The sequence below is a fragment of the Balaenoptera ricei genome, chromosome 20, assembly GCF_028023285.1.
Source record: "Balaenoptera ricei isolate mBalRic1 chromosome 20, mBalRic1.hap2, whole genome shotgun sequence".
NCBI lineage: Eukaryota > Metazoa > Chordata > Mammalia > Artiodactyla > Balaenopteridae > Balaenoptera > Balaenoptera ricei.
Genome location: NC_082658.1, coordinates 51,722,985 through 51,750,524, shown reverse-complemented (window position 1 = coordinate 51,750,524; position 27,540 = coordinate 51,722,985). Strand labels below are relative to the sequence as shown.

General features: G+C 50.4%; 1 protein-coding gene across 3 annotated transcripts in view; it reads right to left on the bottom strand.

The window, feature by feature from the left end:
- Nucleotides 1-27,540, bottom strand: part of RAP1GAP2 (RAP1 GTPase activating protein 2) — a 142,172-nt gene that overhangs the window by 12,142 nt on the left and 102,490 nt on the right. For all 3 annotated transcript variants that reach the window (XM_059908574.1, XM_059908572.1, XM_059908573.1), the window contains 8 exons: nt 23,622-23,722; nt 21,365-21,494; nt 18,977-19,132; nt 13,939-14,010; nt 13,337-13,423; nt 11,845-11,979; nt 2,894-3,031; nt 1,015-1,133 (listed from right to left, as the gene is read on the bottom strand). In XM_059908574.1, coding sequence (XP_059764557.1) covers nt 1,015-1,133; nt 2,894-3,031; nt 11,845-11,979; nt 13,337-13,423; nt 13,939-14,010; nt 18,977-19,132; nt 21,365-21,494; nt 23,622-23,722 — 938 coding nt within the window. The remainder of the gene's footprint in view (nt 1-1,014; nt 1,134-2,893; nt 3,032-11,844; nt 11,980-13,336; nt 13,424-13,938; nt 14,011-18,976; nt 19,133-21,364; nt 21,495-23,621; nt 23,723-27,540) is intronic.

Here is a 27,540-nt window from a genome sequence, read left to right as displayed (position 1 = left end):
CTCTCCTCTCTCATTTTCTTCCCAGTCTTCTTCACCAGCTCTTCTCTCTCCACTTGCCCTTAAACGCAGGTCTTCCCCAGGCATTCTACACACCCCCCTGTGTGGTCGTATTCCTTGGTCCCTCTTTAAACACCACCTCCACCCCCAGGGACTCCCATCGCTTCTTCTCCAGTCAAGGCCTCTCTCCTAAGCTCAAGACCTGCAGTTCTGACCACCCCCAATTCTGCCCTTCTCTCCTGGGGGGCCCACAAGGACTCACTCACATGTACAGGTTCCAAACAGAGCTTTTCATCCCCTTCCATAAACCTGCCCCTGGTCCTGCACGCCCAAGCTCAGGGCACGGTGCCATCCAGGGCTGCAGACAGACAACTTGGAGGCCTGGACATCGACCTAAAAGCCTCTCTTTCCTTCATAAGACTGTAAGCTTCTGGAAGGTAGGTTTGCATCTTCTGTAGCTCTGTCAGAGCACTGAGCCCAGCACACGGCAGGCACTCAGCGATGCTGCTTGCCGAATTAAATAAGAGGGCTCAGTGATTAAAGGATCAGAAAGACCATTAGCAGGAACTGGTTAAGTATGATGCAATATGAGAGTTGCTTTAAAAAAGAGAGAGAGATAGAACATTCTAGAAGCCCAGAGGAAAGTTTGATGAACTCCGCCTGGTAGAATCAGGGAAGGTTTTCATAAGAGCGGACATTTGAGTAAGCCCTGAAAAAGGAGGCAAAGAAAAAAAAAAAAATCCAAGCAATGTTTCTAGTTTGGGTCAAAAGGCAACAAGGACAACTTTGGAAAGTCCCGTGCAGAGACCAGGCAAATCTGCCTCGGTGGATAAGGAGCTGAGTGGGTGACGGGGGTGTGCAGGTCCCTGAAGGAGGGACCAGGGTCAAAAGGAAGCCATCTCCTGAACCTACGCAAAGCCCTCCCCAAGGATGGGTTGCATCCATCTGACGGCTCTTGCATCCATCTGACGGCTGCAGCAGTGGTGAGAGCTGACAAACCCCACAAGGGACAGTTACCATCGTGTCCGGCTGTCCCCTTGGCCTTCAGAGCCCGTGTGCAGACGGGGGAAGAGCCCCGACCTCCGCTTGATGGGGCTCCGTGACTGGTTCTTCGCTGTTGCCACTGCCACCGGAGGCTGCCAATGAAACCGCCAGAATGAGTGCTGACCACACCCCCAAACCCAGCTCTCCTTCCTCTTAGCCCCCTTTCTGGCCTACAATAGGTCCTGCAATCCCCAGCTGGTCTGGAGGAGATCCCAGAAAACAGCAAGCCAGCCAGGAAGGTTGGGATCTAGTAATGGGATCTGGGACCCTAAGATTCAAGCCACCTGCAGCATGTTTTCCTGTGTTCTTAAGCCAAACCTCGTGGCCCCAGGTAACAATCTACCAAAGACCAGAATTCTTGGAGGAACACGGGGTCAGGGCCACCCTAAGGAGAGCCCTGCATATTTATAAGGACAGGATGACTCGGGGTCACAGACTGAGAACCACAAAGCTGAGAGCCCGGGGAGAGGCCTGGTCCAGCCTCACGCTTTACCAGTGAAAAAGCTGAGGAGCCGAGGGGTGAGGAGACTCGGCCAAGGTCGTAATAGCAAATCAGCAGCAGACGAGCACAAGAGCCCACGGCTCCTGACTCTCCATCAGCTGCTCACAAAGAAATGGGTCCAAGCTGGTGTCACAGTAATAAGACAGATTGGGAGCAGCAGATTCAGGTCCACACGCAGCCCCGGGCAAAGGGAGCCCCCCAAGAACATGGCCCTGCTTCGGCCACACACAGGGGGACCACGGAGAGGTGCGAGACTGAGGAGGGGGAGACAAGAGCCTACAGCCAATCTCTAGAGCCCACCAGGCTTCTAACCCAGGCCCCAACTTCTGCCATCCACATGCTGTGCAACCTTGGGTAAGTGACAAAACTCTCTGGGCCTCAGTCTCTTCATCCACAGAATGAAGATAACTGCTCTGCCCTTCTCACTTCACAGACGTTCTGGGAGGAACAAGGTAATAGCTATGAACATATTTGGTAAGTTAAATGAATTATGCAAGACCATTTAAAATACTAATCATTGGTATCATGGTGGATGTGTTCCACTATGAAAAGAAAAAAAAGAGGGGAGAGGAAAGGAAGAGAAGAGAAAAAAAAAAAAAAAAGAAGAAAGGGGAAGAAAAGACTAGTCTATACAAATCCAAAGTCCCTTTGCTTTTTCAAAGGACTGACTGGTTCCTTCCCTGGCCAGCCCCTGGTGTGAGCAGACCACACTCAAACCCACAGACCTGCCAGGCTTTCCTTGGGAACCGTCTACACAATGACTAAGAGCTTCGACTTTGGATCAGGGAGACCTGCATTCAAATCCCAGCTCTTCAGCTTACCTGGGTGGCCTGTAGCAAGTTACTTAAAACCTCTGGGCCTCCTTTTCCTCAAGGAGGAATGGAGAACAAACACATCAGTACCTACCCCAGACAGCTGTCACAGGATCGGATGAGATAATGTCTGTGAACGACTTAACTCAGTGCCTGGTGCACAGCAAGTGGACGGCAGTTACTGTTACCATTAATAATAACAAAGCAAGGACACTCTTCTCACAGTCACGGGTTCCAAGCTCCCAAGCAAAGAAACTCGCTTCAGGCCCATTTTGCAGGGTCGGCCTTCAGGAGGAGGCCCAGTTGTCGAGGAAACTCAGAGAACAGGACAACGGGAGGGCCTCTAGGCCGGGCCAGCCCCAGGCGCTACCCGGGATGGAGGCTCCATTTCGGAGGGCAGGGCCTGGGCTCACCCCCAGAACAGCCTCCGTTTCCCTCTGTCGTCACTGGTCTCATCACCTGGCCCAAGCCTCCCCCGCTGAGGCCTGGGGGACCCTCCCCAGGACCCACGTGCTGCCCCAGGGCCTGCGGCTCTCACCGAGAAGGTAGTCTTGGTGGCCTCCGTGCTGTTATGGGAGATGCCCCCGCTGAGGCTGCCGGAGATGCCCCCGCCGTGCTGCTTCTTCTGGCTGCTCACCATGGTCTCCATGGAGTGGCTGCGCACACGGATGGCCCTCTGTGGGGAGAGCAGGGGACGGGGGCCTAAGCGTTGGAGTCTGGTCCCTCTAGCTGACCCTGTCCCACCTGACAGGGTCTGCAGACACAGCCTTCAGCCTGTGCACACATATTCACACACACACACACACTCTCTCTCTCTCTCTCTCTCTCTGTGGCCCACACTACAGTCACTACAGTTTGCAGAGAATTTTCACATATTCCATCCTATGCTCTGGGCACGGGTGGCTCTTTGCAGGCAGAGGCGAGGGGGGACACCGGCCAGGGGGAGTCTGAGGGGTCAGTGCCCCAGCTCCCAGAAAGGTGGACAAAGGCTGTTATCCTCATCTTACAGGTGAGGAAAGTGAGGTTTGGACATCTCACTAAACCCAGGTGACCCTGGTCTAGTTACCACCTCTCCAAGCTACAGCTTCCTCATCTAAAACGGGAATGATGTGCTCCATGCAGGATCCCCCAATTTGACTCTTTTTTTGCAGCAAGCTAAGTGTGCTTCTGTGTTTAAACACTGGATATCCCTTCTGCCGTCATGCCGAAGTGCACTTTGTGCAATGTGGAATACGTTCGCCTTGCTGAACCACAAGGAGCTCTTACTATTCTGTGCATCAAGCCTTCCCTCACACTTGCAGAGGCTTAAGAGGTTGTGAAGACAAGCCTGCGACCTGGCACAGCTGCTAGTGGAGGAGATGCACACTCAGGCCGGGCAGAAGCGTGGGGTCTCTGGGAGCACAGAACTGCTCAGGCCCACTTAGGGCCACCGAAGAGCAAAGAGTACGTGGGCAAACAGTGAAGTGTCCAGGAGGGGACAACCAGGACGGTCAGGGGCTTGTCACAGAGCATGCAAGGATGAGAAGAGCTAAAATCAAGATTGCTGAGCCAGCAGCAGGGAGGGACCTGCAGGCCTACGTTGGTCTGGAACTGGACTCAAGGGCAGTGGCAGTTCTCAGATCGACCCAAGGGAGGATTTCCTGACAAGGGGAGTCCCACAGGATCCTACCCAGCATGTGGATGACGCTCCGTGGTTCTGGAGGCCTTCAAAGATGACCTGAGAGTCTAGGTAGGGAAGTTTCTCTCTAGTAACCCGCAAACCCTCCCACCACTTCCCTTTAATCACTCATTCAGTCACTCAATAATACGGCCAGGTGGCAATGCAGCTTAGCAGTCACAAGCATGGAGTGCCAGGGTCCAACTGCCAGAATTTATATCTGGGGTCTCTGTTCCATCACCCATTAGCTGGTGCCCCTGGTAGGTTCCTCATCTTTTCTGAGACATGCTTGTGAAATGGGATGGAGGAAATCTACACTGTGGGGCTGTGGTGAGCTTCCATATAGAGCTCTTAGCAGAGGGCCCGGCACATCGTAAGTACCCCATAAATGTGGCTATTCTTATTGTTAATCATAAGCATTTGTTGCGTGCTTCTCGTGTGCCCGGCACTGTGCCAGGAACTGGGAGAATAACGGGAAGGGAGTCAAAGAAGTGGAAGACACAGCCCCAACCTCCAAGGAACATACAAGTCATCTGGGGGAACAAGACACGTTCCTGCAAGTAGGGCAATGCTAAAGACCCAGGGCCCGCGGGTGCGCCCTCTGCATTCATTAGTCATCCAAGGCCCCAGGGCCTCAGGTCCATGTGCAAAGACACACGGATGAGGATATCGCTAGTTGCTCACATACAGCTGCCATCCCCCTCCCCCCACATCCCTTGCTGGCAGAGCCACTGTTGATCCAATGTCCCCCTCTTCCTCCATGAGACAAAGGAGTACATCATGATCCATCTAAGGTAGTCACATCACCCATGCCCTTGCCAGGGGAACATGAAGGGACATCTGCTGGGGGCTTTGTGGAAAGGTTTCCTCAATGTTCCCAAAAGAGATGTGACATGTCTGCTCCTGAAACTATAGCAGCCACCTTGGGGCTGTGAGGGGTCAAGCCTGAGAGGTAAAGCTGACGAGCAGGGGATGGCAGAGGGGAAAGGGGAAGGAGCCTGGGTGACCGTGAGCCACCTTGGGCCCTGCTTTAAGGGAACTAATGGATTTTCCTTATTGTGTGAGCCAGCAGAACCTCAGCTCCAGAAAACTGACGCAGAAGGACGCTGCTCTCATCCTCACTGGGTTCATTCCCGCACTCGTACACACGTGTCAGCTTACCCGCTCCACGTGCCAACCTCCAGATGGTCTTGTGTGGAAGAACTAACCTCCTTCCCTCCCTTGAAGTATCGAGAGAAGAGCTTGGTCTATGGCAAGGTGGCCCCAAGAAATTAGCACGAATGTTGTTCCCAAACCAAATAGCAGATACCCCTGGGGTCTCTCCCCAAGGTCAGGAATTCTCTAAGCTCTGACCCAGCCAAGGACCACAACCCGCCTGCCTTTCTGTCCTGACGAGGGAAGCTGATTCAGAAACGAGGACCGTTTGCAAATAAGCATGGAGCCTACCAGCCTTGTATTCCTGATGATGTCACCTAGGCTCTCCCGTCTGAGCCAAAGACACCCCTTAAGGGACCTCATCTCTCTCCCTCTCTCTCCCTTTCTAGACCACAGAACAGAGTCACCTAGCAACAGTTTCCTGCAACATGGTTAAAACAGCCAGCACATTCTATTCATTTCATCCCGCAAAGATCATTAAGTCACGAACCCTTTGGAGAACTGAGGGCAGGAGAGGTGGAGTACCACTCTGAGGGGTCCCTGGATAAACATCAAGTTTCCTTAAATGAGTCAAGTGCTCCATAAATCTCAGTATCATTTCATTCCATTGGTGCCCTCATGTGCCGCCACCACTACAGTCATCAACAATGACATGTCAATTAATCATTTACATTCTAATCTGTTCCTCGATGTCTCTTTCCAGAGAAGATTTGACATGGGTCATAAGCCCTGTGTGATGGTATCTGGTCTACTGAGCTCCACATACATGATCTTATTGAATCCTGCCACTCTGAGATGCAGAGAGGATGGCACTGATAGAAAAGGTCCCGGCACTTCCCTGGTGGTGCAGTGGTTAAGAATCCGCCTGCCAGTACCGGGGACATGGGTTCGAGCCCTGGTCTGAGAAGATCCCACATGCCACGGAGCAACTAAGCCTGTGTGCCACAACTACTGAGCCTGTGCTCTAGGGCCCACAAGGCACAACTACTGAGCCCACGTGCCTCAATTACTGAAGCCTATGTGCCTAGAACCCTGCTCCTCAACAAGAGAAGCCGCTGCAATGAGAAGCCCGCACACCGCAACAAAGAGTAGCCCCCGCTCGCCGCAACTAGAGAAAGCCCGCGCGCAGCAACGAAGACCCAATGCAGCCAAATATAAATAAATAAAATAAAAGGTCCCTAAAGGTGAAAGATTACCCAGGTCACACCTCAGGTAAGAGATGGAGCCAGGACCCAAATCAGAACCTGGGTCCCAGAGAGAAGGGTCCCAGGATCCCCAAAAGTGGTTCATATTGAACATATGATTCAACTGGTTGACGGACTAAGGGTGATGAGAAACCAGGGAGCTTCAGCACCTCTCCCCCCAGACATCTCCAACAGTCTGGGAAGAATCTTCTTGAGTGCCCTTGGTGCTGCTGTCTGAGTCAACAAGGTAAGTTGGAGGAGGTGATGGGCTGACGTGGAATTCCAGGGAGGTGCAGGGCGGCCATCTGCTGCTCAAAGCGAACAGGAAGGGGTCTGAATGCTGGTTCTTCCCAGCACAGTATGCGAACCTCCTGGAGACAGTCCCCTTGTCTGTAAACACGAGGATGACATAAGACAGGGTGTGTCCACATGACCGGACACCTGGTGTGTTACCTGCTTGCTCGGGGTCAGCCCTCCTCCCCCACCCTTAGGGACCGAAGGAGAGAGAGACTATGGCTACCTCAAAACCCTAAAATAATGCTTGATTTGGACAAAATCACCCAGTGACAAGGTCTCAAGTATTCCACGTTTCAATGTGATATAGAGCGGGAAGTACTAGCCTTTTCAAGCTGGGCAGAAGATCAGGTAAAGGGTGAAGACAAGAACGGAGGGCAGGGAAGAGGGAGGCAGGAGGGAAAGGGCACGTGAAGCCTTTGCAGGGGCATCAGCTCTGCAGGGACCATCTGGACCCGCTCCCACTCAGCGCCTGTACATCCAGGCCATGGTGCACCACTCCTCTGCTTGCATCTTCCCAGGGGCAGGCTGCTCACTGCTTTCAAGGCTGCCTGTTCCAGCAGCGGACAGCCTGACCTCTGGAAAGGTCTTCCGTGCGCTGACCTGAAGTCTTACCATTTCTGGCCCCTGGAGTCTTAGACTTGTCTATTCCACATTTCACACAGCTGTCCCTACCTGTCCTCACAGTCTGCTCTCCTCCCAGCCAATCACCATCCCCAGTCACCAGGGTTTCCCTGCCCTCAGCTCACCTCCCGGCTTACCTTTGAAAGAGTTCTCCTTGGGGGGAGTCAGAAAAGAGAGAGGGAGTCACTTTCTCGGTACCTGCTATGTCACTTCATTTCAACCAGGGGGGATGAGCACCAGTTGGTATCATCGAGGGAGCACGTCTCCTCTGGGTCAACCACAAACCTCGCTTGCTTACATGGGTTTCGTGTGTGTTTCAATGTAACAAACTCAGTGCACAGGGATGAGCACGGAAGGGGACATGCCTATCGGTACCAGGCAAGCAACCGAGGCAGGGGCCCTTGGAGAGAAAGATGCTAATTGCTGTCCTGCTGAGATGGCTCCTAATCAGGAAGTCCTAGGTCCAGAACAGGGTCTTCTGTCCCTCTAGCAGCCCAACGGGAGAAGGAACTATCCCTCTGCATCTCCACCCCGAAAGACCAGAGCTCCAATCCATGAGCTACAGGGCTGCCCCGCCTGCAGGTACCTCTGCAGGGACTTCTGCAGCCTGGTGCTCCTTTCCTGCCACTAGGGGTCAGATCAGACCAGTGCATCAACTATCACAGTCCCTCGGACGCTGGGAGAAAGTCACCTGACAACTCCCTGTTTGCTGTGGTCCCAGTTCCAATGACACTGGGTGACCTTCCCCTCCCTGGTCCTCCATCCCCTTTCTGCATGATGAGGTCGGCAGAGGATAGGGCCAGCTCAGTGTTTCTTAAAACATGGCTCACATTTGTTTTAGGTACAAAGCATGTGGATACATCAAGTAGCATCACTCATTTCATTATGGACCAATAAAAACACCATGAACAGCTGGCAGTGCCTGAGAATGACATTTGAGAACAACTGTCTAGAGATCAGTATTTTTCAAAGGTGAGTAATGTACACTCCTTTATAAAGAAAACACTTCTTGCAAGACTCCAAAAATATGTCCACGGACCTCCAACAGCAGTGGTCCCATGGGCTGCATTTGCAATAAACCTACTTATTCCATAGAAATGTCTCTTAATTGTGAGTTTAATGGCAAATATATATTTAATCTAAATATATATTTAGATTATCATCTAAAGTAAAAATGCTAAATTTTAAAGTGTTCGTAGAACTAGCAGATTCCTGAGAATATCTCCAAGCACCTCAGTTTGAGAAGCAGGTGTAGATGTCCATAAACCAATGGTTCTGTTTCTCATGAGAGAAAAGCTTAAATTAGAGCCAGTGGGACTGAAGTAAGATGTGAAGAGCTAATCTAAGTAGTGTGAGGTGCCAGGCAGCACAGCCCAGGGCAGTGATGGGTCTGCTCCTTGGGACAGAGACAGAGGGTCACTGCCCTGGATAGTGGGGGAAGAACAGCCACAGAGGCAAGGGCAGAGATGGCTGAGATCACTTTTAGTCCTAGGAATTCTTGGTTATGTTTCCCTGAACCTGTGAGATGAAAATTTGACAGGAACGAGATGAAACGTGCAACTTTTCTTCCTGGAGTCATTTCATGCACCATTCCTACAAGAGGGATCCCATGGAGGTCTGGGTGAGGAACTCCAAGGGAATGCCAATGATTCTGACACACAGCACCATCCTAGGGGCCCATGAAGAAATACCAGAACTAGAGACAGTTTCCTGAGCTGGGTCAGACCACAGGCCTGGCCACAGGCAAGACCCAAACATCAGAATCCCTCAAGCCACTGGGCTCCATGCTGCTAAGCCTGGCCTGCCCCCAGCTTGGGAGACGTGAGGGCAATGACGGAAGCGACAGGGCAAAAGAGTAAACCCAGCAGGATTTGCAAAAAAGCTGATCATAACCGGCAGAGCTCTGAAGGCTTACTCTGTGTGACTGACCATGACCGTGACTGCGTGACTGTGACCATCCCCTCCCTCGCCCCGCAGTGCTACCTCGGAGATAAGCCGGGAAGCAGAATGCAGAAGCGGGTCTATCTTCAGCCTACAGATGGAAGGATTTAGGGCGGAAAAGATGAGTTCCCTGGATTATAGGATCAAAGACAAGCTATGATAAAGTCTTGAAGCATCTCTATTGGAAAGCCCTTTAGTCAGACCCTGTGGAGTCAAGGACAGATCAACTGCTTCTCCTGCTGGAGGGAAGGGCCTGGACAAATGGCCCTTAGACTCACAACCTGTCTGTAGCTGCTGGGCCATTTTATCCACTGTCCACAGCCTATAAGCTTTTCCAGGTTATAAAAATATTTGAAATCTGAAAAAAATAATTATTAACTCCCAAATACAGAAAGAAACTTGCAAAACTGAAAGCAATTTGCTTCATTACATGTCTGCAAAATATAACATGAGGTCAGCTAGTCAACTGTAGCTCAAGTCTTACATCAATTACATTGACTGTGGGATGCGGGAACAGTTTGATACACTTGCTATGATGGGGGGCAGAGCCTACAAGGTTTTCCTAATGACCAGGTGTCACGTTCACCCCTCTCTCGGCTGGGCTAGTCAACCTGGCTCCCTCTCTCCTCCCCTTTCATCTCGTCTCTTATCCCTCATCCCCCTTTCTTCTTGATTTCCCAATTTCTATTTCATCCTGGCTGCCACTGTCCATCACAACGGAAACAGATGCCCCAGGAATCTCCCACCAGCCTAGGCGAGCAGCTCAGCCCCTACCCCCACCCCCATGAGGAATCTCAGCAGCTGGCCCCAACTAGGCCATCAGAGCCCTGCCCTGCTCTCTGTGGTCCAGCCTGGCAGCGAGGGACGGACCCCAGGCTTGCCCGGGCTGGGCTAGCATGGGTGGAATCGTAATGGAGTTGGGAACCAGGAGGCAGTGTCATGTAGCTGTTAAGAACACAGGCTTTGGAATCTGGCAAACCCAGATTCAACTCCCATGTCTGCTGGGTGACTTGGGACAAATTGCTTTGTCTCTTTGAGTCTTAGTTTCCTCACATGTAAAATCACACCCATCATTATTAAAATTGGGTATGAATTATCATACCAAAATTATTATGCCCATAATAATAGCCTTCCTCACAGGGCACAGAGGGCAGTCATGAGGCTTTCGATGGAATAATGTATGTTAAGCTTTCACTCTCCATGAAAACAGTAATAACAGCTAACACTTCTACTGAGCATTTCTTGTATTCCAGGCCACATGTACTTTTCCAGGCATTATTTCAAGGAGTCTTCCCACTGATTCCATGACAGAGGTCCTATTGATCACCCCTGTGCTGTTGATAAGAAATCTGTCGCTCAATTGACATATATACACTACCAAATGTAAAATGGATGGCTAGCGGGAAACTGCTGCATAGCACAGGGAGATCAGCTCGATGTTTTATGACAGCCTAGAGGGGTGGGATAGGGAAGGTGGGAGGGAGGCTCAAGAGGGAGGGAATATGGGGATATATGTATACATAAAGCTGATTCACTTTGTTGTACAGCAGAAACTAACACAAAATTGTAAAGCAATTATACTCCACTAAAGATGTTAAAAAAAAAAAAAAGAAAAGAAATCTGTAGCTCAGACACTTTAAAGACCATGCCTAGGATCGCACAGAGCTGGGATTCTAATATAGGCAGGTCTAACCCTCACCCCACACATACCGCCACCAAAATGGTAGCTTTACAAATCATTCTGCAATGGGCAATCCAGCAGAATACTGACCTAAAGACCAGAAAACCTGGGTTTGAAACAAGGTTCTACCTCTCCTGTAGGTGTAATGTTTTGAGCAGCCCTTCAGCCTCTCTCAGCCTATCCCCTTGTGTGTGAGTGAAAAATAACAAGACCCAAGTTCTGCCAACTGCACAGGATTACAGCCAGCCTCAAATCGGATGCTGGATGTAAGTGCTGGGTGGACCAACATGCACTTGGCAAGCATGTGATGATGAACCTTTTTTACCCCATACCAGCTAAGTGTCTGTCCAAGCTCTACTTGAATACTTCCAGGGACAGAAAGCTCACTACTTATTTTAGTAGCTCACTCTGGCTAGAAAGCTCTTCCCTTTGCAAAGTCCCCGAGGACTTGCTTGTAACTCCATCCCACCAGCCCTGGCCAGGTCCTCCATTGCCCTGGCAACTGGGAATGATCCTTGCAGTCTCCCACACTGGCTGCTGAAGATTCCTAAGGCTTGTTTCCTTGCTCCTGCCATCCTGCCCTGGGCTCCCCTACCACAGAAAGGGGCAGATGAAAGCAGGAATGTTCTTGGTTTGCACGGGCTCCTCTCCTGCTACTAACTCTTCCCCTGTTCCTTCTTACCAGACTCCAGGAGTCTGATGAGGAGATGATCCAGATCAAAGAAAGGATGTGGAAGATGCCAGAGACACTGTCGTCTGCTCTGACCACTCACACTTCCTGAGACCCCTGCCCTCTGCAAACATCTGTGATGCCCCTGCTGGTCCTGCCACCTCTGGCTGGCACTTGGGCTCTGGTCTCAGGGTCACGTGGACTTTGCCCTGCTGTCGTCCCTTGTTTGCCCAACCCCCCGCCTCCCTGCCCTAGCAATCCCCAGCCGCTCTTGTGCCCGTACCTTAAAAGACTCCAGGAATCCCCCATGGCCCCCATTCTCAAACTTGTCCTCTTCTGGGCCCAGTCCCAGCATGGCCTGAGTGTGGGCGTGGAGTTCATCATGAAGGTTGTCCAGGAGGGCAGCCCTCGTCCGGTCCTGGAAGGGAAGAGGGTGGGGGCTGTGAAGCTGGCACTGACGGCAGAGCTGTGCCCCCTCCCTGGGGGGCTCCCGACACCTGGCCCAAGGGCTGCTCTTCTGGCCAATTGCATCCCAGCAATGGTATGGACCGATATCCGGGCTGAGATCCACGCTCACAAATGCTGCAGCTAACACTACGGCTCCGGGCCAGGCCCTCTGCACTCTTCCCTCTGCCTCTTCTCCCTGGGCCATCCTGCCCTCCCATGGCTCTGCCTTGATGCCTCCTAGCCCAGATCTCTGCCCCAGGTGCCGCCTCCACGTACCCAACTGCCCGCAGCTCTTCTCCATCCAGATGTGCGTCCAGGGCCATGTATACAGCCTCCAGGGGGCGCCATTCACATAGACCAGGACCAGCCCTTTCCACAACCCAGCCTTTGCCAGCACCTCCAATCAGCAGGTCGAAACAGAACTCATCTCCAGTGGTCCCCATGTCAGCAAAGAGCCCAAGACAAAGGCCCAAGAGCCACCCCACCAATCCCACTTACTCCTACCCTTATATACTGGCGTCCATCAGGTCTTCCTGATTCTGACCATTTCCTGTGCCTGGTGTAAGCACACTGTCACTGTCTCTTTTGGACTCCCGTAATAGCTTCTAACTGGTCACGCTTCCTGCCCTCCTCGCCTTCAATCTATCCTCTCTCCCACCTCCTCCTGCACTTTATTAGGGACTCATCACCTCTAGTTCTAGTTGATCTGACCCAACTAGCATCCCTAGGTGGGCCTCCCACCATTCCAGGCCCCACATGAATCCTCCTTAGGCCACATCCAACCCTCTGCAGCGCCCTCACAAAGTCATGCTCTGAATCTGCCCGGCCTTTGCTCATGCTGTTTCTCATGCCTGGAATAACCCTCCCCACTCTTTCCTCCTGGCAAAAGGTTCATCAGATATCCAGACTCAGCAGCTCAAGAGCCACCTCTTCCAAGAAGCCTTCCCTGAACACACCCTCCATTCCCCATCAGCAGAAGCAGCCTCTGTGCTGGTCTCCATCACAGTCCAGCGCACTGCATCATACCTGTCTCCCATCAGCCTATGAGCTCTATAAGGGCAGAAACTGTGCCTCACGTATCCCAGTATCCCAGGGAACAGAACAGAGCCTAGCACACAGTAGATACTCAATAAATGATTGGTGAATGGTTGATTAGACCTAAAGTTTGGATGGAGTTCCCGCAAGAAGAAAGAGCTCCATATCAACACAAGGCTGAAGGCTTAGAGGGGCAAAGATGGTGCTTCCCCACCTTAAACAGCCCCCAAGAATAGACCCCCAGGAAAGGCTGTCCAGGAGGGCAGGAGGAAGATCAGAAACCGCGCTCTCACCTCCAGCTTTGCAAACTTGTCTGACTTGCAGCAAGCATTCTCTGCATTGGTGAGCTTGGTGAGGAGAAACTCCCTGAACTCCGGGCCCTGGAACAGACAAGACACCCCACCCTTAGCTGTTGCCCAAAGGGCTTCAGCCACAGGAAGAGGTAGGCAGAACAGGGGGTCTGGGGAGAGCCCCTGAAAGGTCCCTTGCCGACATTTCATCAGTTGTAGCCCAGCCTAAGCCCACCTGCTAAGACGCTAACATGGAAACCAGCTTCCCTGGTGCTGGGAAAACCAACCCTCCACACCCACAGTGGCATTTCCATGACTGGGAGCCATCTGTGCCCAAGGCTCCTGGGACTGGAGCATGGCATAAAAACCCTTCTTTTAGCAGAAAGACAACCCCAGTATCAAACACCCTGACAAAAGGCCCTGTGCTGGGCCAGGCTGGCAGCACAAGGAGAGGTGGGGAGAGACCCCAAGTGAGGAGATTCCCCAACCCTGCTGAAGGTTCTCCTAAGGCTCTAGCCCAATTCAGCCCCCCTGCAACCACTGGCACTCAGGCGTGGAAACCTGGAGTCTCGGACATGAGAGGAGCAGAAAGGAGAATTTCTTACCTTCTGGAAAACAGGGGGGCTGGGCAGAGGTGGGCCGAAGGCAGGCACGTCTTCCCGTGCGGTGACTGCGACCTGAAACACAGAGGCTCGGTGTGGGCCAGGAGGGAGGAGACCCAAGCTGAGGATGACGAGAGTTCCGAGCCCTGGTCCTAGGGGACTTACTCCCCTTCTCCTTCCTCCCCTTCCCAGAATACAAATAAAGAACCATCATTAGCACAGCCGAGTCACTGTTCCTAGAAGTGGGGCTGGACCGCGTGGAGCCATCCCCATACCCTCATCTGCATTCCTGGAGGCCGGAAGCAAGTTTGGCAAGACGACTGGACAGGGCTGAGGAGCAGCCTGGAACCCTAATTCTAATGTAGTACAAGAGCCCAGGAGATGCTATCTCATTACCTCATTCGACCGGATGCTAATCCTACAGAGAAGGCATCGGCAGAATTATTAGCCCTGGATTCCTGATGAGGAAACAGATGCCCAGAGCCGCGGAGCCTCAAAGGCACACAGGAGATCAGCCCCAGAGATGAACAGAGAATCCAGAGCGCCCCGACCCTGCTCTGGGGTTCTTTCCGACAACACTGACTCCCAAACCCGGACAGACGTCAGAATCACTTCAAGTGTTTAAAAATAAATACCGATTGCATGGGCTCCACCCCAAACCTACTGAATCAGCAGCTTTGGGGTGGAGCCAGGAATCTGCAACTATGAAACGCACCGGAGAGCTTCTGTGTGGTCAATGGACTGGTGTTTGGGAGCCCTGGTCTCAGACACAAAGGGTCGGTCAGGCTGGGCAAGGCTGGAACTAACAGAGCACCAGGGCCCAGCCTGGGAACTGGGGGTGGAAGGACACCAAGGCGCTCTGTGTGAGGGTCTCCCAGGCTCAGGACAGGACCCACACCTCCCTCTTCCCTCTCTGCACGGAGGTGCCCTGGTTTCACCTGTTCTCAGCCCACGAGGCTGCAGGCCTCTCTGGAGACTCTGCCCTCTCCCTTCCCCGGTGGCTGCGGACGCGAGCCCAGCCCTGGCATGCCGCCAGCCTCCCCAGCCTGTGAAGTAGGGCAGATGCAGAGTCTGCCAGACCGGGTGAGCAGGCAGCTCGGAGCCAGGCCAAGGAAAGGCCCTGCCAGGGTCTGCAGGGGAAGGGAGCGGGAGAGGGCTGGTCAATATGACTCTCTCCCCAAGTGCAAGACTGTCCTCATGGCCCACACGGCAGTGCCCAGAGTCAGGAAATGGTATGTGCTTGGCTGACGTGATTTCTGGCTGGTTCCAGCTGCTAAACAGTTCCCCCTCCACCACCCACCGTGCACCCGTGGCACAAGTCAAGAATTCCACCCAAGGAGCCAAAACTGGGGGAGAGGGAGGGGGAAGGCCACTGACAGGCTGCTGGCGAGGATGAGGCCAGAGGCCAGGCCCAGCTCTCCCCTCTTCCCACCCCGATGCCCCCTCCTTCTCAGGCTTGCATTGGAGTAGTCTGTGCTGACTGGGTAAGTAGCTGCAGATAAGCTCTTAAATCCAACCGAGTCTCCCAACCAGACGCGCCCACGAGCCCACTGCAGCAGCCGGGCCAGACGGGCAGGAGACAGGATCCTTCCTCTGATGGCTATTCTCTATCCCCACGTGCTCCCTCTCCTGATCCCTTTCCAGCGAAACACCTGGGCCTTTGTTGTTCCCTCCTCTTGGGGACGGTTGGGTTGCCGAGCTGAAAGCAGAAGCTGCTTGAACACAACCTCACCTTCCTGTTTTCTAAATCCAGCCAAGGCCTCCCAGCAGGGGTGGGGGCAGGGCTTAGAAAGAGAGAGGCAGCAGGTGACTCTGGGGAAGAGACTCTTCAAGAACTGGAAAGCGGAAGGAGACAGGGGTGTGTAAGTAATAAGAATACACCAGGGAGGCGGGGAGCCTCTGAGGGCTCCAGACTTCATAAGATCCCCGCGTCTGTCCAAGCATGGCCTGGAAGCCTTAGAGAACCACAGGGTTGCTCAAGCAGCAGACCAGTAGTGAGGGAAAGAGGGCACACGGACAGGAAACCGCCTCCGGGGTCTGCTTCGCGTAACATTCCCGACACCTTTGCAGAACTTGAGGAGTCGGGGTAGGATGAGCTCAGACAGGGTGGGGAGAGAGTCCTAGCGATGGCTCAGCTGTAATTTCCTTCCAAGCTAGCAGGATGGGGATGAAATTCACATCTGAAACATAATTCGATGCGATGTTTCATGCACACCGCAGATCGTGGGGACAAGTTCCCACCTGCTCTGACAGCTCTGTGATGAAGACCACAGTCAGACCTGGACAGGACCCTGGCTCCACTGTTTCTGGGCTCTGTGGCCTCGGGCCTTAAGAAGCTTAAGCTCTCAGCCTCAATTTGCTCCCCTGGAAACAGGGCCAATGGAGGCCTGCCTGGCCAGAGGCTTGGGAGAATTCAAGAAGACTGCTCTTAAGGGCCTAGCACAGTGTCCAATGCAGATCAAATAAGAGGTAACCACTGTCACTCAATGTTTTTTTTAATTTTCCCTGCTGACCTGCACCTAATAAAGTACACCTGAAATATTAGAGTTCCCCCAAACCACTTTCTAATCCACACACGCACACCCCTCTTTCTCAACTCCCCCTCCTTCCCCTCCTCAGCACGTCAGAACTGGAAAGAGCTCAGAGATTGCCTACTCCAACTTCCTCATTTCACACAGAAGGCAACAGAAGCCCAGAGAGGGAAGGAACTGGCCCAAGGTCACACAGCAGTCAGAGGCAGGGCCAGGACCAGAACCCCAGATTCCGGAGCCTCTCGGTCTGGGACACTTTCCTGCACATTCCCACCCCTGTCCTTCACCCCCTTCCTCTTCTTCCCTGTTGTTTGTCCTCCCCAGTGGGGGCCCCCTGGGGCACTGCCCAGGCCCCAAGGAAATCTCACCCTCCTTTGCCATAGCCCCTAAGCCCGCAGGGGTCAGCTAAGGTCCCGTGTCACCTGGACCCCCCTGAGGGATCTAACCATGTCCTCCTCAGCCTGCCCATCACCGGGGTGCTGCTGGGGCCGTGGATGGACAGAGCTTTGGGGAGCACCTTGAAGGGCTGATCTCCCTCCCTGCCCTCTGCCCCCCGACCCAGCCCCACTCACAGGTCTTGCCCTCCAGCTTCGATGTTTGCCTGGCAGGCGGAGCCCACATCACAGGGACAGCCCCGCTCTCCCTGTGAGCTCTGCTTCTCACCACCTCTCTGAGGACAGTGCTTTTCCCTGGACCAGATACGGTGGCTGGGGAGACTTGGTAAAGACTTCTGGCATCAACGCTGGAGGTGGGGTGGTGCTTTCTTGGGTCTCTGATTTTTCTCTTTCGTATTTTCCTACTCTACAAAAGCTCTTGGAAAGTGGAGAGGCAGTTAGTTGAACTCCATTTCCTATCAGGAACTAAAAGCAAATACTAGACGTCCACGAGAGGCCTCATTCTGCCAGCAGAGGCCCAGCAGATGAGCCACACGGACATACATGACTGCGTGGCGGGCCTTGGGAGCCCTCCCATCACACAGCTTTACTCTGAGGATCCGTCTCTGCCACCACTGGCTGTTCAAAGAACCAGGTGGCTGTTTGAGTGACCCAGTGGCTGAACTGCACTCACAGCCCCTTCTGTCCCTTCCCTAAAGCTGGTTCTTTATGTCACTTCCAAGTGCCCACACAGTAGGCACTGAATGAGGACACCTGCTTCCACCAACAAATTCATCAACCAGTTGTTTGAAATGAATGTTCCCGTTGGTGAAAGCCTTGAAGGAAACACCCAAACCATGGTTTCTCCAACTTTTCAGCTAAAACTGCTCAGTGACAGAGGAGGATGAACGTGGGCATATAAAGGAATCAGCTGTCCTCAACAAGAGAGAGTGGGGTTTTTTTGTTTTGTTTTGGAAGCCTCCTATTTGGCTTTAAAGCTGATGTGAATTTTGCACTTCATACACCTGGGTGTGTGCTGATATAACAATTATACAACATCATTTTTCTTTCCCAAAATATTCAAGCAAAATTGATATTCTGTAAAGATGGCTATGAAGTGGTATGGCCTCATGAACCCCAGGGACCAGCACTGGCCTAAGTTATTATATAGGAAACATTTCAGGCCTATGGTTTCCTCTTCCAGGCTCCTTTTCCCTCTCCTTTACAAGAGTGGTTCCTAACACTGTGGGGAACAGGGAGTTCTCTGAGAATTTGAGCTATGGCTTCTCTCCCCAGAAAACACAAAGAAGCATGGGAACTCCACATTTTGCACTTATCTACAAGGAATACATAACAAAAACTATCTAACATCCACTTTAAAAACCCTGCCTCAGTCTATCACCCTTGGGTTCCATGCCCCCCAACACCACTGTGATACAGAGAAACTGTTACCCAAGAGGTTGGAATTGTTCCTCATGGAGAAGCAAAGGAGAGGGTTGGCGACACAGACATCAGGAGGGGACAGGATAAGGGCAGCTGAGGCTCATCTACATTCGTGAAGATTCTGAGCCAATGTGAAAGCCCACTAATGGGTCAGGAGGTTTAGACCCAGATGCTCACAACCCCACCTCCCTCGGAGTCTTCAAATTAAGATCATTTGCCCAGAATGGCTAAACCAGAGGGCCCCACCCAGTGGCCAGGGTCTACCCTGCTCTCCACCCTTCTCACCATGAACATCTCTCCCTTTCCTTTCTTCCCTTTGTTTGTTACCATCTTCTTCCTCTCCCCTTTCCTGACAGTCCTCTCCACTTTCTCTTTTCTGCTCTCCTCTGGCTCTGCCTCGCTCTAGCAAATGGCATTACCAGATTCCACGTAGGGACACGGGGTGCTTCTCAACCCTTGAGTTAGAGGCTGTGAACCTGAAGGCAGCAAGATGGATGAGGTGACCTCAGAAGGTGCTCTCCAAGAATCTAGCTCGCAAACCCCAGAAACCCGAGAACTCGTGGGACATCTATCACATTTTGGAGGATGGTCTGAGGAGCCACTGAGCCCCGGTGTTGCTCGATATCGCTGATTCCATGAAGTGTGGTGAGGTGCCTGGGCCCAGCACCTCCTCCGACGGGACTTTCTCCTTACCTTGTAGGATGGGGTCTCCGTGCCTGGGTTCTCAGCCTGCACAACAATGTAGGCATGTAAGAAGTTGGAGGCAATCATATCTGGGACAAACGGTGTGTTTTCTTCTTGGAAGATGATGGCCACAATGTCATTCCCAATGTGTCTCTTTCTCTGGAGCTAATCAAAAAGTGTTCCATTGTTATAAGCCAGTTAGGAACATCCTGAAAACAGAATAGGTCTATATAGGAAATTCCTCATTATTCTATCATTATACATAAACCCTGGAACGCTGAGACCTCTCTCTCCAAGGAGCTTTTTTTTTTCAATCTCTAGAAGCCACTAAAAAGGAAAAAAAATGAGGAAAATGCCTACGTTGTCAGGAAGAGGCTGGCAAGCTTCTTACTGAGCTCTACAGCATGTAGACATAGCCCTGACTCAGGACTCACGGAGACTAGTTAAAAAGTGAGGCCGGGTTTTGCCCTGGGAGAGCTTGTAATTGATCTGGGAGAGACACAAACACAGGTGGAGCCACCTGAGAACACTAACAAAGCCACCAGCCAGCAAATGCTAAATCAGCCGCTACCCACAAAGTGCCTGACACTATGGGGGCAGAGAAGAGGGCAAAATCAGTGGCCTGGTAGCAATCTGAGAGGGCTTCCTGGAAGAGGAGATTGGGAGAGAAGGGAGCACTTGATGGAAATGTGGATGAGCAGGAAGGAGGGGGCAGATCATCCTACACCAGAAGGGAGAAGAACCATGCTCAGAGAACTAGGGGCAACCTGGCTTGGTGGAGGTCATGGGAGAGAGAGAAATACAACCCTGATTCAGCATCCCAAGCTCTGCCAGGTGCTGTCACAGGTGATCTCAATCCCCAAGCACCTACTGTGTGCCAGGAACCATACTGGGCTGTTGCCACGCAAGATTTCAAATGTTAAGGCCCTCTTGTATACCAAATCCAGGCTAGGTGCTTACCTACACTTTGTTCCTTTATTAAACACCTACTGCACGCAAGCTCTGTTTCCCACTGAGTTTCTCACTTACTGAGCACCTGCTGTATACTAAGCCCCGTGCTGGGCACTTTTACAAATTGTCTCACTTAGGGCACACACATCATCCCATTTCTTAGGAAGAGAAATTAACATGTACTCAGTCCTTGCTGAGAGCCAAGCTCTGTGCACATCCCACTTAACAGGTGACACTGAGAACAAGCCAGGCAGAGAACAGCCCTCAGTCTTAGGCTGGGGCAGTGGGTGAGGGAGGCTGTGAGGGAACAGAGCTGAAGGTAAAACACTGAGAGAAAACCTACTTTGGGTACAAAAGGAATCCTGCTCCTATTTGTTTCTGGAACATTCAGTAGTTATTTTAGAGCCAAACTGCAGTCTCCTTTGCCAATTTCCTTTTTTCCTAAGAAGCCAGGCACTATGTTTACAATATTACATCTGTGCTCCCTCCTGGGTTCCCTGCTCAGAAACAAATGGGTCCGAGTTTGGTGAAAGGCCTAGCTTCCTTGCTTATCTTCCTGGAGACTGAAATGGTACAAAGAGTGGGACGGGGCAAATGGGACCACAGCCAGGGACCAGCTGCTGGTTTCAGGGCTCAATGAGAAAAAAAAGCCAGGTCCTCCCCGGGGACATGCAGCTGTCAGGAGCAGCAAATGAGAGGGAAAGGAGGAATACACTGGAAGCAGAGGTCTCATCCAGGGTTCTCCAGTCAAGGAAAAGGCTGGATTCCTGCCCACGGCAGGTGTCCTAAGAGGTAAGGCTGTATGACTAGACAAGCTGGAGAGGGGTGCGGGGGTGTCACATGCAATAACCAGCTTGACGTCTCTGGGCCAGGAAGAGTGGCCTGGACAGAACAGTCATGAGGTAGGAAGCCTGCCACAAGCCAGGCATCGTACTGAGCCCCACAGTCAGAACCTTACGTGATCCCCACCACAGCCCTCTAATGTACGTGGTGTTATCCCCATTTTACAGATGAGGCAAATGAGGATACAAGATTACCAGCTTGCCCAGAGTCTCATACCCCTCAGTGGCAGAGCTGGCTTCAAGCCGCCACCTGCAGACCCCGTCATGTACTCTTTATCACCAGCCTACACGATCAGGGCACCTGGGCTCTGCTCACAGCTCTGCCCCTGATCACCTGGGAAACAGTCTTTTAACCACTGTTACCCCATCAGTCACAGTGGGATAACCAGGAGCCCTGTCCCGCCTCCCCCACAGGCTGCTGACCTGCGGCCTTGGTGGAATAACACAGTAGTTCAGGTTTTGATAAGAGGAACAAAGTTGAACAGATGGGCTTCTTGATTATGAAAATGGGGAAGGCGGCCTCGGTTCTCCAGGGAGACCAGACCAGACGCAGGCTTTCACCTCACACGCCCCAGGCTCCCGAAGCCATCCTGAACCCGGTTACCTGCTGGGTGTCTCCCTCGGTAAACGGCAGCTTTGTGGAGACGTGAAACATGATCTCCCTGTCCCGGAATATCGTGTACACTGATTCCACCCCCGTCTGTCCATGGGTCACATCCAGGCCTCCTCGGAAACTGTCAGGGAAACGGGAAAGTGCCGGGGGAAGAGGGAGAAAGAGAGAGAAGGGAAGTGGGCAACTTGGTACAACCTTCCCTAAGGACATGGGGGCAGGAGAATGAGAGGATGTGGAAGAGTTGAGGGCAGAGAGACTGTGATGCTGGGAAAGCAGATAAGGCTCATCTTCTAAGCAGATGAGTCCTGGCTTCTAACCGTAAATTACTATTTAAAAGACAAAGGCAGAACCTCCATTCCAAGCCTTGGCTGTGTCCCCTCCACACCATGGGAAGAGAGGTCATCATCCGTCCATCCACAACCCCAGACAAATGCCGTCCCAGCTGCTAGTGCCCCCAAGGCTGGGCATAAGCCTTTGCTCTCTGCAAGGCTGTGTCCAGGTCCTCAGCCCAGAGCCAGGGCAGCCGTCCATCCTATTGGATGGTGCTGAGCCCCACAGGAGTATCCGGAGTCAGCGAGAAGAGGGGACAGATGCTTGACTTCTACCCAGCCAGCCCCAGATATGGAGACCCCACCACAGCAGCACCCAGCTGGGAGGTATCCAGGGAGGTCCCTTCTCTGGCTACCTCCTTGCAGGCAGGAAAAAAAAAATACTAAGGAACTGGGTGGGCTTCTCAGAGCTGCCCCTTCTTCCTTTATAGAAACATGGCTGCTAGCCGTGGCTCATCTTCTTCAGCAAGGAGAGTGGGATACATGTTCCTTTAAGAAAATGAAGTAAAACAGATCCTGAACATCAGGTCCCCCCAACCCCAAGCACTGTAATACAAGCCAGAAATGTGCTCAGCCCCACATGGCGGAAAACACATGTGGCCAGGAGTTAGGTGCATTCAGGTTCTAGACCAGCTTCTGCCACTAAGTCAGCACATGACCTTGGGCATATTACTTAATCTCTCCAGGCCTCAGTTTCCTTTCTCTTGAAAATAAAGGGATAGGATTACATGACCTCTGGGGTCCTTCCTGGCTTTAATATACTTCATTTCATCAGTTGCAAGATGGAACATTTTTTCCCATTTTAACCTCTCTGAAATCAGGATATATCTTATAAGGATGGCATCTCAGAGCCAATGGAAGGTGGTATAATAAGAACAATAACAATGACGACCAGTGCTTACTCTGTCTGCGTGGCACTGGCCTAAGTGCTCCACGTGCATTATCTATTTCAATTCTCCAGCAAGCTTCTGGGGTCAGTACTACCTTTATCTCCCTTTTTACAGACAAGGAAACTGAGGCTTGCAGAGGTTAAGTCACTTGTTCAAAGTCATAGAGCTAAGTAGTGGCAGAGATGGGATTTTGACCCATGTGTGACTGGCTCCAGACAGCAGTGATGACCTTGAAGGGGGAGGAAGAGGAGAAAAGAAAAAGGAGAAGGAAGAGGAGGAGAGAAGGGAGCAGAGGAAATAAGTGATAATCAAGCACCTACTCCATGCCAGACACAGAGCTAGTGCGTTCACACGTTAGGACATCCTGTTAATGCGGCTGCTGAGGTGGGAAATTCTGAGGGCTCAGCCGTGTGCCAGCCACAAAGCAGAGAACAGGCTGGCCAGGTCCGAAGGCCTTCCCCAAGTGCTGCCTTTGTCAAGGAACATCAAAGGCCAGAGCTTTCCAAGAAATAGCCCCAATATTCTTTCTGTCCGCTTAGAGAGCCATACACCATTGCATAGATTCCTGCCAGAGGGATTACGGTATTTGCACCAACTCTTAATTAACCATTCTTTTTGTGTCTTATCTAAAATGGGTCATTTCCCCCAAAACTACATAGGGTCCTCTTTCCGGAATGCCTAGCAGGTGAGTGACCTGCTCACCTGGAAGGGAAGGTGGATTCATTTTACTCTCAGTCTGAGCCAACTGTAATTAGGAAGGCAAATCTCAGGTGGAACGATTTCATCATGCATCCTAAGGGCAAAAGTCAATGCCTTTCAGACCATCTGTCATTCAGGATTATCCCCTGTACCAGCGATTCCTTCGAGATGCAATCAATGAATGTTGATCATTTGCTGAAAAGTGATCCCATGTTCCTTGTGCGTGTTGTTAACTCTCACATGCCACCCCCTGAAACTCCGCAGTCAGCCCTCACCCTTCCTCTAGGGCCTCATCAATAGGGGCAGAGCCATCACTTGGCTAAAACCCACCCTTTGAAGTCCTGCAGCGTGATGGTGTCTCCCAGCAGATCTAAGAACTCCTTGAAAGCTGGGCTCTCCTCACTGTTCCCAAACAGCTCTTCCTCCAGGGTCTGAAAGAGAAACAGGATCAGGAACAGGAGTTCAGAAAAATAAGCCTTCTCGTTGCTGCCAAGAGAAGGAATGTGATTGTCCAGATACCTGGTCCCTTTCTTCCTTTCCCCATCCCCCTCATTTGCCATCCAGTGGCTCTGTCATCCACGGGAGGAAGGACTAATAGAGGCTCACTCAACAGAGCTGGATTTTGGGGGCTGGTTAAGGAGGACTTTCTATTTGAACAAGAGCTGCTGCTCAGTTTAAAAACAAAAACAAAAGGCAAAGCTGAAGCAAAGAATTCTTAGACTTGATACCGAAAACCAATCCAAAAATGAAAAATTAATAGTTGGACTTCTGACTTTAAAGGACTAGTATCTAAAATACATAAAGAACTCTGAAAACGCAACAGTAATCAAAACCACAATGAGGGACTTCCCTGGCAATCCAGTGGTTAGGACTCCACGCTTCCAATGCAGGGGACACGGGTTTGATCCCTGGTTGGGGAACTAAGATACCGTGTGCCACGAGGTGCAGCCAAAGACAAACAAACAGACAAAAAAAAACACACACAATGAGATACCACTCACACCATAATCAAAAAGAAAGACAATAAGACGTGTCAGTGAGGATGTGGAAAAATCAAAACCCACGTACGTTGCTGGTGGGAATGTAAAATGGTGCCATCTCTTTGGAAAATAACCTGGCAGTTCTTCAAAAAACTAAGCATAGAGTTACCATATGATCCAGCAATTCCACTCCTAAGAATATACTCAAGAGAAATGAAAACAAAAGTCCATACAAAAAAACTTGTACACGAATATTAGTAACAGCATTATTCATAATAGCCCCAAAGTAGAAACAATCAAAATGTCTATTAACTAACAAATGGATAAACAAAATGTGATATATCCATACAATGGAATATAATTCATCCATAAAAAAGAATAAAGTTCTGATTCATTGCACAACATGAATGAACATTGAAAACATTATGCTAAGTAAAAGAACTAGACATTGAAGGCCACATAATATGATTCCATTTATATGAAATGTCCAGAACAGGCAAATCCATAGAGACAGAAATAGATTTGTGGCTGACAGGAGTTATAGAGTATGAGGATGATGGGAGTGACTGCTCATGGGAATGGAGTTTCTTTTAGGGGTGGTGAAAATTTTCTGAAGTTAGTGGTGATAGTTGCACAACTCTGTGAACATACTACAAACCACTAAATTGTACACTTTATTGAGATATAAATCACATGCAATTGTGAATTGTATGGTAGGTCAGTTATACCTCAATAAAGCTGTTATTTAAAAATTTTAAATTCAACAGTAAAAAAAAATCCAATTAGAAAATGGTCAAAAGACATGAACAGTCATTTCACTCAAGAGGATATACAAATGGCAAATAGGATGTTCAATTAGAAAAGATGTTCAATGTCATTAGCTGTTAGAGAAATGCAAATTAAAACCATGAGATCTCATTACACATCTATCAGAATAGCTAAAATGAAAAATAGTAACCACACCAAATGGTGGCAAGGATGTAGAGAAAATGGATCACTCACACATTGCTGGTAGGAATGTAAAATGGAACAACCACGCTAGAAAACAGCTTGGCAGTTTCTTACAAAACTAAACATATAATCACCATACAACCAGGCAATGGTACTCCTAAATATTTATCCCAGAGAAATGAAAACTTCTGCTCACATAAAAAACCTGTATATAAATGTTCACAGTGGCTTTATTCATAACAGCCCCAAACTGGAGACAATCCAGATGTCTATCCCTCAATAGGTGAATGGTTACACAGACTGTGGTACATCTAGGTATACCATGGAACACTACTCAGCAATGAAAAGGAACGAACCATTGAGACACTCAGAAACTTGGATGAATCTCACTGAGTGGAGAAAAGCCAATCCCCAAAGGTTATATATTGTATGATTCCTTTTATACAACATTTTTTTTTTTTAATTTTATTTATTTATTTATGGCTGTGTTGGGTCTTCGTTTCTGTGCGAGGGCTTTCCCTAGTTGCGGCAAGCGGGGACCACTCTTCATCGCGGTGCACGGGCCTCTCACCATCGCGGCCTCTCTTGTTGCGGAGCACAGGCTCCAGACGCACAGGCTCAGTAGTTGTGGCTCACGGGCCCAGCCGCTCCGCGGCATGTGGGATCCTCCCAGACCAGGGCTCGACCCTGTGTCCCCTGCATTGGCAGGCAGATTCTCAACCACTGCGCCACCAGGGAAGCCCCTATACAACATTTTTGAAATGACAAAGTTCTAGAAATTGGAGAACAGATCAGCGGTTGCCAGGGGTTAGGGACTGGAGCCGGGGAAGGGAGCGTGGAGGCAGGAGGGAGGTTAGCATGGTTATAAAAGCATGAGCCACACCAGGATCCTAGTGTTGGTGGAACTCTTCTGTATCTTGACTGTGGAACCTACATGTGTGATAAAATTATATACGATGACTAACAAATGGATAAACAAAATGTGATATATCCATACAATGGAATATAATTCACAGGCACGCCACAAATGAGTATGTGTAAAATTGGGGAAATCTGAATAAGATCTGTGGATTTTATCACCATCAGTATCCCAGCTGTGATACTGTGTTATCATTTTATAAGACATTACCTTTGGGGGAAACTGCATAAAGGGTACACAAGATCTCTCTGTATTATTTCTTATTAATACAACAGCATGTAAATTTACAAATATCAAAAAATTAAAAGTTTCACCATTTTTTTAAAAATAGAAAGCAAAGCTGAAAACAGTAGCAAGCTCTGCAATCGTGACAGGCTTAAAACACTGAGTGGCCCTGCCTGATCAAAAGGTTCTGCCCACAGTGGCAGGCTCTGCAAACAGCTGAAGGCTCTGCAAACACCCATAGATGGCAATGAACAGCTGAAGATGACACAAAGACACTCCAGTCTGTGCAATCCCTTTAAGGAGGAAGCCTCCAACAGGTGATTCTTTAACATCTCCTTAATGCCTGCTTTATAAGAAAAAAGAACCGACCTCAGGTTCTAAGCCTTCAATAAGAAACAGAATCTAGCTAGATTTCAATAACTTTATCTTGTTTTTTTATAGTATTTCTTTTTAGAATTACCTTCATTTCATGCAAGTGATACTAATTTCCCAGTAAGAGTAGTGATATAAAATATCCTTTAAAAATTGAATTTAAGGTGAAAGAAAACTTTAAAGAAAAGTAAGTAGTTAGTGGTATAGGTGCAATAAAAAAATGTAAGGGCAGAATGACACGATCTTGGATGTGGTTTGTGAACGTCTAAAATTTGGAAAACACTGCTTTCTAGCAGGGGTCAGCAAACTATGGCCTGGGGGCCAAGTTGGGCCCACTGCTTATTTTTATAAATAAAGTTTTATTGGAACGTGGCCAGGCCAATTCATTTAGTATTGTCTATGGCTGCTTTTGAACTTCAAAGGCAGGGTTGAATAGTTGCAACACAAACAGTATGGCCCGTGAAGTCTAAAATATTTACTATCTGGCCCTTTACAGAAAAGGTTTCCCGATGCCTGATCTGTCACATGCCACGAAGGCATCCCAACTCTAGTCCAGCATGCTGTATGCCCCAGGTCATGAAGCTAGGGTTTGGCAGAATAGTTGCTTCCAAGCAACACACATCTTCTCCTGAGAAAACAATCCAGCTTATGCTCTGGGGTGTGCACCTCTCTCTAGGATTTACACCCAGCCTGGTATTACTGTCTTTATTTTTATACTGGCCTTGAACTTGACCATGGACTCAGGAGAGATGTTCTTAGTCATTACTGTATCCTCCACAGACTTAGCAAAGTGTCTGACAAA